This window comes from Notolepis coatsorum (assembly GCF_963971535.1).
Source record: "Notolepis coatsorum genome assembly, chromosome: 11".
Lineage (NCBI taxonomy): Eukaryota > Metazoa > Chordata > Actinopteri > Aulopiformes > Paralepididae > Notolepis > Notolepis coatsorum.
Window position 1 is genome coordinate 36,580,675 of NC_140175.1, and position 14,563 is coordinate 36,595,237.

Below are 14,563 nucleotides of genomic sequence, written 5' to 3' on the forward strand. Positions count from 1 at the left end.
ATACCTTGAAAAGTATCGATATTCGATACCATTTTCGATACCACGAAAATGCTAAATTTATAATAAATCTTTTTTTTCTTTTTCTTTTTACAAAATTTGCTTTTGTTGCCGGTTGATTCTCCTCAGCTTCTCTCTGGTACTATAAGAGAAGATAAATATAACACTTTTAAAACCCTTTGTTTCTCTTTAGATCAGACATTTAAAAATAACTAAATTATCTAATCTAAATCAAACCCCCCCTCTTAAAAACAAAAACCTGGCCCCCCCATCAATCTATGGCCGCCCCCCCCCCCCCCCCCCCCTCTCTCTCTCTCTCTCTCTCCAAACGTTACACTATAAAACAAACTGGATAGTTGATTTAACTTCATTAGCTGAAATATTCTAAAATCATTAAGTCTGCTATAAGCCATTCTCTCTTTCTGTGTGTGTATGTGTGTGTGTGTGTGTGTGTGTGTGTGTGTGTGTGTGTGCATGCGCGCCCGTCCCCGAGCCATTGTTAATACAGGTCAGATTTGTTTTATGTTAGAATATGAGCCAGCTCTATTTTGTACTTTATTTTAAATTATAATAAAATCTTGAATCTTGATTACTATATTGACTATTTTCCTTTACCCTGTAGTTGGGTTATAGGATCTCATAATAATCTCTCGCTCATTGTCACATCAGAATAACAAAGCTACAACGGCTGCTCTCAGACTGGAAGGTGTTAAGTGTGGGGGGGGGGGGATTATAGTATAATAGCAATTATACTATTATATTTCTGGGTAAAGTAGTCTCCAACACTTTGGGTGCCAAAAACGTAAAAAGTTGTTATTGGGCGCCGACGGTTGAGTGCCAAAAACGTAAGAGTAGTTTTTGGATAGTTTTTCCTTTTTTTTGATATTTTTATTCATTATTCATCTAGGGACCTTGGTGTTACCATAGGGAATGAGTCTGAGATCGCCAAAGTGCAATACCGGCCGCCTCCAGCTAGACGGCGGTATCGAGCACCCTTTGAAACCTTGTATCTTGGCCTGTGTAATGGCCAAATGTCTCCGGGCTCACTTTTCTTTGTCGGGCGAGCGGAGTGGTTATAACGATCGGATTGAGAAGCATCAAATGCTCCCGATGCATGATGTGTGGTGGATTATGTTGGTGACACGTAGAGCTGCCGCGGTATTGATTATTTCCTTACCGCACAAATTTGCAAAATATTTCCTACCGCCGCGGTTTTTACCGCACGCACACAAAAAATAAAAAATAAAAGTTTGAATGCATTTTTTTTTTTTAGTAGTAGTCTACTCTTTATAGCATATAGCCTGCCTCTAGTCTAAATGTCTATCTTTAGAGGATGACTTTGCAGCATGAATATTGTTTGGGATTCGGCAAGCACGCATTAGTTATTGAAAGTGAAACACGGATGCGCAGTTCACTCGGTGTCGCGGGCAGGGGTGGTTACCCCTAACCCCCCCGACCCTTTCTTATTATTATTACTATAAAGTTACTACTTTATAATAAAGGCATTCGTTTTGTGGCATTGACATTATATAGTTATACGTTCAATAACATCAGCGTATTTACCGGACCATAGCAAGCAATACTCTATTCATATCTCAGTTCCTCAGTTCGATAGACGAGTAGGGTATATCTGCAGAGCCGCAAGCCCAACGAGAGGAGGGTAATTTATTATTATTATTATAAAAAACAGCGGTGACGCGGTATTCAGCCTACTCTGCGGTGGCCGTGATGTAACAGCGATACCGCGGTAATGCGGTAATCGCGGCAGCTCTAGTGACACGATGGACACAAATACTTGGAATCGCAATCAGATCATTGGAATATTCTTTTTGGGGTACATCCTAGTGAAGGGAAGGACTATATGATATCAATCCTGCGTTGATCCAACCATGTCTCCTCGATCGCAACGTGTGTGTGTAACGTTACTCCACAACGTATGCCGTTGGTGACGATCAAAGCATCAAAAAACTACCCCCGCCCCCCTTTCATGCATTCATGATGAAACATAATACCTACTATATAGATTTAATTTCGGAATAGCAGCGTGTCCAGGCAAGAAACGGCAACGGTTATAGTAGAATTGACGTATAAGGCTATTACTCAGCCTTTCGGGAATTATCCCAGACCACTCTGAAATTAATTATACTTACATTCACCACGGGATAACGCACAAATGTATGGAAAATGTTTATCTTTTTTGCATCTTGACCGGAAGAAAGTCACTGTCAAATGACCATAGTATTGTATCCATGGCTATAATATAGAATATAGATTTAGCTCTACAAACAAAGTGACACACTCCTATCTTTTAAAACGTTGGCATTGCTACAGCGGGACCCATCTAATGGCTGGCACTGAAAGTGTTAAGATAAATGGCTCTAGTTCTTTTGAGGCCTGTGGCTCTGAAATAGGTATTGCATTATCATCATGGTCATCACGACCCTAAACTCTGTGCCTGGTCACATATGTCAAAAATGTCACAACAATCAGAAACGCATGCAGATTGGCTTGAGAGCAAAGCAAACTCATGTTAGCCATCTTTGCCTACCAAGCCATGCACATCAATACTAAGCCTACAACCCATGAATCTGACAAACTCAAACTATACAGTGGAAATGGTTACGTTTCACATACCGATTGTTAGATATGATAGTGGATTAACGTTACCGGTTTGAAATGCAAATATATAAAGGCTAGTATGTGGAAGGAAACAATTTCGCACGACAACAGGACAGACAAACTGAGCAATCAGGAAGTGTATCTACAGTATGCATTCACACACCTATGCATGAATCTGTGTTCTTCGTTGGGGGAGGAGAGCCATGGGCAAACATACCCTGGGTCTGAGATCCACGAGGTCTACCTCCGTTTCCTCCGCTGTCGTTTCCAATGACCACGCAGATCTCAGCAGGGTTAATGTCACCGGCTTCACCGTTACTGGCCTCCGTGCAGGTGGTCCCAGGCTCTTTCTTCACCGTGACGGCGGTCATGGCCGGGGTGAGGTTAGGCGTGGCTGAAGCTGAGGTAGGAGAAGAGCCATCCGTAGGTCCATTCCCTGTGTCTAGCCCAAATTTGAAAAACGATGTTTTTATTTTTTATCCAGTCTTGAAATAGGGCACCACTGAGTACGAAAAAATGTACTTCCTTCAATTAATTAACCACAAGATATTTGCAGATAATCTCACGTGATTTGCACTCAAATAAAAATGCTTTCCCTAGCCTTGTGAACCCCACAAAAGGTTAATAATACGCGTGAGGAGATGACTCAACGAGTGGGACCAATGTGCACCTCTAGAGAGGGAGGTCAAGTGTGGATAGTGTAATAGGAAATGTTGTTACTGCAGCAAAATTGGTTCCCTTCACATGCCAACCTTATATGGTAAGGTCGTATCAAAATTTGCATTTCAAAATGTTAACGTAAATCAAACCTCGTATCTATAACCGGTATATGTCAAATATGACCATTTCCACCACGATCACTCTAAAAACAAACTTCAACTTGATCAGAAACAAAATGGCGAAGCAAACTAATGTTTGCCACCTGGGCCTATCGAGCCGTGCACAATACTACGCTAAAGTCATGTGAAGCTGGAAATGGTTGTGTAAATATGAAGAGTTGCCAGATATAAAGTAGATGCATGTTGTCGGCAGGTTATATCCACAAAACGGATCCTCAATGACACCTTTTGAACCTCATGCCCCTGAGGTTTAGTGAGAATCACGTGAACGGTCTTCAGAGGAGTAGGATAAAAGAAAACAGTTCTCAACCTTCAATGCACTGCAATAAATTACGTCGCTGGCAAACCTCTATATAAGGTTAGCATGCGATAGGAAACAATGCAATAGGAGAGATGAACTGAGCAATCACATTCACATGCCTATGCATATATCTGTGTTCTTCATTGGGGGAGGAGAGCAAAGGGCAAACATACCCTGGGTCTGAGGATCGCCTCCACTGGCGTCGTTTCCTCCTATCACCACGCAGATCTCAGCGGGGTTTGTGTCTCGGACCTTCCCGTTACTGGCCCCTGTGGCGGTCCCTGGCTCTTTCTTTACGGGGACCACGGTTGGAGTGGGTTTAGGGGTGGGTTTAGGGGTGGCTGAATCTGAGGTAGGAGGGACGACATCTGTAGCTTCGTTCGCCGTGTCCAGCTGCTCCTGCCCAGGACTGGGCTCCTCCTGAGTACTCATGACTCTCCTTCCACTGGGCCAGTGCTACTGCAGAGAGACAGAGAGGGTTAAATAATAATAATAATAATAATAAATAATAATGTTGGTCCAGGGGATGGAACAGACAACCGTCACAAGCTTGCTTCTCTAACCTTTAACCTTTTAGTCATGACTCATGAGTCTTCTTCTCTAACCTATAACCTTCCAGTCACAAGCCAGATACTCTAACCTTTAGGGCTGGGTCATAATATCATCATATGACAATATTCTTATCTTTTAACAATACTTTTTTGAAAGAAATGCAGCAGTATATGGGGCGGCTAGGTGGTGTAGTGGGCAAGGCGCTCGCCACCAATGCAGGAGACGCTGGGTTCGAGCCCAGCTCTCCGCATTGCTATCAGCTTGGCTGATCGTTCATACTAATACAATTGGCAGTATTAGGGGGTGGGAAGCTGATGGGTGGGGATCGGACGTTGTGGACAGCGACTCCTATAGGTCGGTTGGTGCGCCTGCGCAGCAGAATCAGGAAGCGACGGGGGCGGCGTGTCCCTCCCACGCAGACCCCCGACGCTGAGAGATCGCGCTGTGCAGGTGAAAAGATGCGACGGCTGCCTCCTCGAGTACCGGAGGGGACACGTGATGTAAGGCTTCGTCCACATTGCAGCCGGCTTGTGAGAGGCATGGCCTAACAGTGTTCAAGACAGGGGAGGGTAGAATTGGAAATAAATAAATAAGTAAATAATAGAAGATTTCAAAGTTCGACTTACAAGTTCTGGTAATAAATATGTACATTTGTGTTTTATGTCATCTGTTGTGGCCTTTTCAGGATGTGTGTGAGTCACAAGTGCTTTCATTTATGGTTTTCAATGAGATTGATGTGCCTTTAGCATGTAAGAAAACACTAATGTTTACGCTAGTCCACAATTTGAAACAGAAACTCTGACTGCCCAATCAGAAGTCTGCAGATCGGGCGCCAGGGTGGCACACCACGTACAGCGCTGCGGTGCAACGCGGCCGTCCCGGGTTCGACTCCCGGACCCGGCGACCTTTGCCGAATGTCTTCCCCCTCTAACTCCCATACTTCCTCTCTCTCTCTGCCGGACTGCCCGGAGAAAAACAATAAAAATCTACCAAAAACAAAGAAAGAAAGAAAGAAAGAAAGAAAGAAAGAAAGAAAGAAAGAAAGAAAGAAAGAAAGAAAGAAAGAAAGAAAGAAAGAAAGAAAGAAAGAAAGAAAGAAAGAAAGAAAGAAAGAAAGAAAGAATAAAAAAAATAAGTCTGCAGATCATGTTATGATTTCTCAAAATGCAATCGAGTAAGTAACACTAGCTCCATAATTTCCTCTCGTATTGCATGCAGCCAATAAGGTACGTTTGGGGTCGTAAATGTTGCTATGTGTAGGCCCATGCCATGTAGCTCAGGTGCTAGCTAAAGGCTTGCTAAGCATCAATGATTGACGGACGTAATGTGCTTGTAGGTTAAGTTCATTTGGTTAACAACATTGCAAAGACATGTGCCACTCCGAGACAAGTAGAGATAATATGGATGCATGTTGTTATGGTTTGATCTGTGATTTATTGTAGTTCATGTACGTGTTCACAGTTCTCACGGTTCGGATTAAAATTGGTTCGGTTCGGATTGAAATAAATCCAATCAGTAATATCAAGAACATGTCGCTGTCATCATTGCAAGTAGAGGGAGTTACAGTCATCCCTGGCCATAAAGAAGACAGTTACATTGATTGGTATTTGTTAAAGCCATCCTGGGGCAGCTAGGCCTAAAAGAAAAAATTGTTTGTTTCAGGTTGCTGACCGACCCTGCCAATTTAGGTGCGACCCAATTTATTTTATGAGTTTTTTTTCTTTAATAATAATTTTAAAAAAAAGTTTTATTTAAAAAAATTTACAATAAAGTTACATAGAAATCTTAGTCAAACCTTTAGTATTATGGATATTAAACATGCTGGCAGAGTACATGCATCCATGTTGTTGTGAACATTTTAATTAAATAAAGAAATTCCCTATCCATAGTCGCCGTGGGAAAGATAAAAAAAACATCAAATTAAATAAATTCCTTAACTGACAACCAACAGGAAACAAACAATATTTTCTTTTATGCCCTACCAACTTAATAAGCACCAATTCAACCAAGAGGTGGCCATTACAATCTGAGATCACAAAATTACATCTCATATGTTCCCACTGTCGGAACTGAATTTTGGAATCAAGCGTTCAGCTATGTTGCTCCATTATCCTGGAACATGTTACAAAAGGATTTGAAGCTACAGTCCCTCATTGGAATTGGTAATTTTAAAGAAACAATTGGACGTCATCTTGCCATAGAACGTTTTTTAATATCGTCTTTTTCATTTAAATAGTAAACTATAATGGTAAAAAAAATTGCCCCTAAAAAAGGATTCTGTGCCCCTAAATTTCTCATTTAGGGGCACCTTGCCCCTAGTGAAAAAGCTTAGCGTACAGCCCTGCCAAGTACTACACAACACACTATCTCACCTTGACAGACAGAAGGGGGGCTATGTGAGATTGCTGTTCATTGACTATAGTTCAGCTTTCAACACCATAGTCCGTGGGGGGGGGGTCATACCTCCAGCAAAATCACCCTGAGTATCGGGTCCCCCCAGGGCTGCGTTCTGAGCCCCCTACTGTATTCTTTGTACACACATGACTAGGGCTGTACCGAATGCTTCGAAGCTTCGATCATAATGTTGACATTCGAATTCTAAATCAACATTCTAATTTTAAATAAAAAAAAATATATATATATATTAATTTTTTTTAATCTTTTTTTTTTGTCTATTCAATCTGTTTAATTAAACCAATGGGGGTTTTCTTCACAGTTGCAGTTAAAGATTAGGCTACACTAATATCATAATATTATACTAAAAGACGTCACCCTCACTTTCATACCAACCGTGCCCTTATTGGATTATTTATGTTGACGATAAATAAAAGAAAAAGACGCATTTAATCAGATTAATCACTTTATTCAAATTGAGGATTTAGTTAAAAAAGAAAAAAAATTATTATTATTAAAAAAAAATCAAGTAATTTTTTTTTATAGACATTCAAAGCTTCGTTCGAATACTTCAATCGAAGCTTCGAATGTTAAAAAATTACATTCGGTACAGCCCTACACATGACTGTGTGGCCAGGTTCAGCTCCGACTCCATAGTGAAGTTTGCTGACGACACGTGGTGGTGGGGCTGATCTCTAACAATGAGACAGGGCTCCAGACTAACTTTTTTCACCACCGTCCCAGAAATGTAACCGTCCCAAAGTGAATGTAACCGTCCCAAAAATCAAATGTTGTTTCTTTACTTTGGTTTTGTCATCTATAGTTGTTATTGCCATAAGAAACACCATTCAGAGAAGGGGAGAATAAATTGATTTAGTCAAAAGGCTCCCAGGTGGAAAGATTTCACAAGAATAATTATGATTAAAAATAAATAAATATATATATAAAAAAAAAGTGTTTAACAAGGTGCTAGTATAGGGATATTTGGTCACGGTGCTGTTATAGTCAACCAATTGGAGCCATGTTGATTATTCCTTCCATAGGAAAATATATTTAAATGTATTTGTATTTTATTTCGTTTTAGTTTTTTTTGTTATTACAAATGTGTGTGTTTATGGTTGAAAATGTTAGAGATAAATAAAGATCAAATCAAATCTAACTGAATAAGTTATCCCTCTCCTAACAAGAAAGAAAAACGTAGTTTAGCTTTAAACTAGTGCTGGGCGATATGACCAAAAACGTTATCGCGATAAAATTATAAAATTATTTTCATATAATTCGATATCGATAATTATCGTCGATATAATGTCTGTCAAGTTTAATTAATTTCTTATGCTGCTGCAAATGTCTCAAGTCGAGTTGATGTCGTCATCAGTCTGCGCCGTTAGCAGTAGCCGACAAGCGGAGTATCTCATGACAATAAATATGACACTAAAACTCTCTTCCGCCACAATATATTGAAACGGCGTCCACTGTATACCCCACACTACTTAAACGTGGCCTCAGAATTCAAAACACACACATACTCGGCACGTAAATATATAAAACAGTGCCGTGCAAGCTAGTTCTCCTAGCCAGCCTGTTTATAAGCGGTGTATTCCATGAGACAATGTGCTAAATATGACACTAAAATACTCTCTTCCGCCACAATATATTGAAACGACGTCCACTGTATACCCCACACTACTTAAACGTGGCCTCAGAATTCAAAACACACACATACTCGGCACGTAAATATATAAAACAACGCCGTGCAAGCTAATTAGCCTAGCAAGCCTTGTTGTTGAGTGAGAGTACCTCTGGGTCTCCTTCCGGATCTCGTTCGCTCTCGGCCATCTCCTTCACTGATTGGTTGTTAGCTGTTGTACGTATGCACGTCATCACGTAACGTTGGTTGTTGTTAGTGAGTGTGCTGAGCCGAGGCTGAACGGAGCCAAGCTTGGAAATCGATATATCGAAACTTTGCGACCACGTTTCATGTTTATTTCGAGGAAATAATTTATCGCGATAGTTATCGTTATCGTTTTATCGCCCAGCCCTACTTTAAACTATATAATGTCATTGCGTCCAGAGATTCCACCTTTGATAACTAAAGTAATGACACTTGACTAGTAATGAAACATGTCCCTTAGATCGCGCTGTCCTCCTGGTCGATATTGATAACTGCTGCTAAAATAAAATAAAATAAGTCCAGAGTCGAGACTCCGTGCTGCTGTTCCCAACGAATCCCAATAGTATGCAACTGCAGAGCCGCAGAGCCAGGGGCGCTTTCAGGTCCGGTCACAGGCCCGCTCAACAGCGCCCCCCACCCAACGGCTGAATTGCCAATGGCTGAATTGGAGTATTGCACACATTAGATCTAACGTTAACACAAACCTAAACTAACGTTACAACTAACCTAAAGTTAGTTTAGGTTCGTGTTAACGTTAGATAATGTACAAAATAAACGTATTTCCGCTGCTATAGACGTCGCTCTTTTATTTTGGAACCCCCCGACCGGAAGTTATTACCCTCGTTATCTGCTTGAGTGTCCGGTTGTTGGTTTTCGCCTATGTACATACGCTACGAGAACAGAGAAACTCCGGCTCAGCTTCTTCCCCCAGGCCATCAGGCCATCAGAACACTGAACTCTCTGTACACATGAGCACACACACTAGGGGTGGGAATCACCAGTTTCATCACGATACGATACGATATCGATTCTTTGGACAACGATACGATATTTGCCGATATCACAAAGTCTGCCACGATACGATACGATACGATTCAATTCAGGTGCCTGCGATCGATATGAGGCGATATTATGTGCCCATTTAACACAATCAGTCACATTTAGATCAACTAAAAAAAGGCTACGGAAATATCAATTGATGTATTTATTTTTGAGCTCTTCCAGACATTTAAATGAAAAACAATCTATTGTTTTTAATACAAATAGACCTCCTGTTCACTTTTGTTTTTATATATTGAGCTTTAACACACACACACACACACACACACACTGTCCCCCACAGCCCCCACCCCTCCTCCTTCCAAGTCCCCTCTCCCCTCTCCTGTTCTCTCTCACGGTTAGCTGCTTAGCTTTTAAGCAGCCAACGCGACGTTCATTTAGATATTTAACGCGACGTTGGCATAAAGGAATGGCGACAATGCAACGCCTGTTATATGCATTTGACCCGTTGCGGGGAAAAAACTGCACAGACTTATATCGGCTCGCAAAATAGACGCTCTGTAGAGCTTTACAGCAGACGCAAACACTGCTGTAATGTCTACACGGAGTTTCACAATACTGGGCGCCGGCGGATATGACTCGCGGGGATTTTCAAAATAACAGTATCGCAATATGAATCGATCTTTTTACGTTGCATCGATCCTATTTGATTATTAATAATAGATCGATATATCGATCTGGATCGATGTATTGTCCCACCCCTAACACACACACAACACTCATGCTGCAACCGCTTTAAACAAAATGTCACTTTTAAATAATGGAAAAGCCACTTTAAAAGGAAGGAGGTATTGTAATAGTATAGTTTAGATACATTAAGTATAAAAATTACGGAGTTAAAATTGTATAGTAGTGTACATAGGAACCAGTTTCTCAGGAACTTAGCATGTCTTTTTTTATCATGCACATCTTGTGTCTTACCTATTTTTTTTCTATGTCTATTTTATTATTGCACAATCGATGACCACCTGCATTTCCCTGTTACTCCCTGGTATGTATGTGACAAATAAACCTCTTGATTCTTGATTGTCGGTTATCAACCGGTTTTAATAAACAAACAGAAACGATAGCATGTGCATCTTTTCGATCAATTAGGCTATGAAAATTAGTCTGCCTCTAAATAAAAAAAGGAATTAAATAAGAATTGTTGGCTTCAATAAATTTTTTTTTTTTAATAAATTAATTAATATTTTTATATAAAAAAAGATTTGACTCAGACATAAAAATCGAATGTGGAGACTGGCATCGACTATTCGAAAATTCTATCCCATCCCTAGTATTCAGGCTCCCAGAACGTGGTTCCATGTGGACGAAACGTGCATACGATGAAATACTTTGGCGGATACACCCAAACTCGTCTCCGTATGGACATGGCCTGAAACACTAGCTGGTTATGATGCGCAGATTTCAATGGTGAAATCGGTTTACTGCTCTTTAATATCTACAGCACCTTGCAGTAGTCTCAGGGGCAGCATTTGAAACAATCGTTGTTGCCCTATTGCAGTAAAGAGGTGCACCACAACTACACGAAGGACTACACAAAGGTTAATGGAGAATACTGGACGTTTATTCACCAAAAATACTTCCCGTTGGGCATAAGAAAAAATATTGTTTGTTTCCAGTTGCCGACCGACCCTGCCGATTTAGGTGCGACCCAATATGAACTGAACTCATCCATCCCTACACCAACACCCGCTCACTCAGATCTGCCGATCAGCACCTCCTGGTGGTCCCCAGGTCCAGGCTTAAAACAAGGGGTGATCGAGCCTTCCAGGTGACAGCACCAAGGCTCTGGAATGCTCTCCCCCTGGACCTGCGAATTGCCCCCTCCGAGAACTCTTTTAAAAAACAATTAAAAACACATTTGTTCAGACAGGCTTTTGGTCATGCATAGGCACTTTTTTCTTGTCCTCACTGTTCTATAGTTTGTTTTAATTAGTGACTCATGATTTTATCCAAATTCTTTTATTCTACTTTTTCTATCTGGTTTCACTGTTTTTAACTGCCGTTTGTTGTTGTTGTCATTTATTTCTGATTTTGTTTTTATTGTGTTTTTATATTAGCTGTGGTGTAAAGCACCCTGTGCATTCGTGCTGTGAAGGGTGCTATATAAATAAAGGTCATTCATTCATATATTTTATGAGTTTTTTAAGAAAAAAAAAAGAAAAACGTTTTTTTTTTTTAATAACGTTTCATAGAAATCTTAGTCAAACCTTTGGTATTATGGATATTAAACATGCTGGCAGAGTACATGCATCCATGTTGTTGTGAACATTTAATTAAATAAAGAAATTCCCTATCCATAGTCGCCGTGGGAAAGAATAAAAAAAAATAAAAAAATTCCCTACCTACCCATGCCTTAACGGACAACCAACAGGAAACAAACAATTTTCTTTTATGCCTTGCCTGATGTGAAACCTATTCTCACACGCTCATCCTTGTGCCTCTGTAACTTTCTGCACCAAAGCACAGGCTGATCGGCCCTATAGTTTTACAAGATATTATGCAGATCCACACACACCATCGAAATGCATACTGTCCCTGGAGGCTCCGCCTTCCGCAGACATAACCAACCATAATGCACATATAATGCCCCGTCTTTATCTTGTAATACAATTGGCATGGTGTCATTAAAGATTGTCTATTTTATTCAATAATTGAGAACTGTTGCAATAATTGTTTACTTAAAATATACAGAACAGTATGTAGCATATATATTAAATGTTTTACAATATGTATATAGCATATATTGTGGATGATGGTACGGTACAAATTAGTGGTGTAACGATTCGACCTCACAACGATTCGATTCGATTACGATTCTTCAGGCAACGATTCAATGCATCATGAAATCTCTTCATTTGACCACGATTCGATTAGATACATTTTCGATTTTTCTATCAGTTAATTCCCCAAACATTTTTGAATACACAAATGTGGCTGGGGGAACCGATTCACTCAGCATGAATGGACTATAGGTCAAACATATTTCTTTTATTTTTTTTAGGCTTTTTATTCCCCCCCGATTAATTTCAATTATAATCGATTCTAACACATTCAAATCGATGCATCGAATCGAACACATTAGAATCGATGCATTTCGATTAATCGATGCATTGTTACACCCCTAGTAGTGTTGTCAAAAATATCGAAATATCGATACATATCGATACTGAATATTTAAAATGGTTTCAATACTAATTTCCCGAAGTATCGATACTTTCTGCAATACCGATACCAGCTGGCTTGCTCCCGCAAGTTGTTGACAGACAGACGCGCTGCCAGAGCACGCTTCCGCCTCCTCCTCCTCCTCCTCAGAGACCGGCAACAGACACAGGCTGCTGCAGCCTCCTCCCCCTCACAGCCGGGAGCCCTGTCTTCAATTTGTAAACAAAGCTATTATTAGCTAACGTTAGCTGTCGTTCCTCCGTTAGCTTATGCTTACCCCTTTTACTGCCTTCGCCCCAGTTGACTCCTCCTTCATCATGGACCTCATGACCACCTCCAAGACCACTACCTGCTCCCTTGACCCCCTACCCACTACTCTCACCAAAGCCTGCCTCCCTGCTCTCATCCCCCACCTCACCGCCCTTTTCAACCAGTCACTATCCCTAGGCCACGTCCCCTCCCCCTACAAACTCGCCGCTGTCACCCCTGTCCTCAAAAAACCCACTCTTGACCCATCCAGCCTCTCCAACTACCGCCCCATATCCAATCTTCCTTTTTTCTCAAAAACACTGGAACGTATTGCTGCCTCCCAACTCCACTCCCATCTCCAGTCCAACACCCTCTATGAACCCCTTCAGTCTGGCTTCCGTCCCGCTCACAGCACCGAGACTGCACTGGTTAAGGTCATCAACGACCTCCTCATCTCCGCTGACTCCGGTGCCCTCAACATCCTGATCCTACTCGATCTCAGTGCAGCCTTTGACACAGTGTGTCACTCCATCCTCCTCCAAAGGCTGCACCAACTGGGTGTTGAGGGCACAGCACTTGACTGGTTTTCCTCCTACCTCACTGACCGACACCAATTCATCTCCCTCTCCGGCCACACCTCCTCCCCCTCCCCAGTCACACAGGGGGTCCCCCAAGGCTCAGTCCTTGGCCCCCTGCTCTTCATCTGCTACATTCTCCCCCTTGGTCACATCATCCGTAAATACCACCTCAACTTCCACTGTTACGCTGACGACACCCAAATCTACATCAGTACACAATCCCCCCACAGCCCACCCCTCAGTCACATCGAATCATGCATCACCGAACTACAAACTTGGATGACCCACAACTTCCTCAAACTGAACAGTGACAAGACTGAACTCCTCATCATTGGCACCAAAACCACCCTCACCAGATCCGGACCCATCACACTCACCATCAACGACTCCACCATCACCCCCTCCCCCCTAGTCCGCAACCTTGGTGTCCTCCTTGACCCCACCCTCTCATTTGACACCCACGTCCGCTCCATCGTAAAAATATCCTACTTTCACCTCTGCAACATCGCAAAAATCCGTCACTGCCTCTCCCCCCCCCGCTGCTGAATCCCTCATTCACGCCTTCATCTCCTCCCGCCTGGACTACTGCAACTCCCTCCTCACTGGTATCACCTCCCGCTCCCTCCATAAACTGCAAATGGTCAAATTCAGCCGCCCGCCTCCTCACTAACACCCGGTCCCGCGAACACATCACTCCTGTCCTCCACTCCCTCCACTGGCTCCCGATCAAACACCGCATTAACTTTAAAACACTACTCCTCACCTTCAAAGCCCTCCACAGCCTGCCCCCCCCCCTACCTGACTGATCTCCTTCTCCCCTACCGCCCCACCCGTTCCCTCCGGTCCTCCTCCACTGCCTCCCTCACTGTCCCGACATCCAAGCTTAAAAACTTCGGAGATCGGGCCTTCTCTCGCACTGCACCCCGACTCTGGAACTCCCTCCCCCAGTCCATCAGAGACTCCCCTACACTCTCCACCTTCAAAGCTCGCCTCAAAACCCACCTGTTCTCCCTTGCCTTCAACCCCCCCCCACCCCTAAACCCCCCCCTCCCCTCCAACCTGATTGATATCTGTCTCCAGTCCTTTTTTGTGCCATCAGGCTGTCTCCCCTGTTCCCCCCATGGTCTCATGTTCC

The 14,563-nt window shown here is 42.3% G+C and overlaps 1 protein-coding gene across 1 annotated transcript in view; it reads right to left on the bottom strand.

Annotated features, from left to right (window-relative positions):
* znf618 (zinc finger protein 618) overlaps positions 1-14,563 on the bottom strand; it is a 108,519-nt gene that overhangs the window by 74,920 nt on the left and 19,036 nt on the right. The window contains exons 2-3 of the mRNA XM_084325484.1: positions 3,930-4,215; positions 2,834-3,058 (exon numbers count right to left, since the gene is read on the bottom strand). Coding sequence (XP_084181610.1) covers positions 2,834-3,058; positions 3,930-4,188 — 484 coding nt within the window. The 5' untranslated portion in view covers positions 4,189-4,215. The remainder of the gene's footprint in view (positions 1-2,833; positions 3,059-3,929; positions 4,216-14,563) is intronic.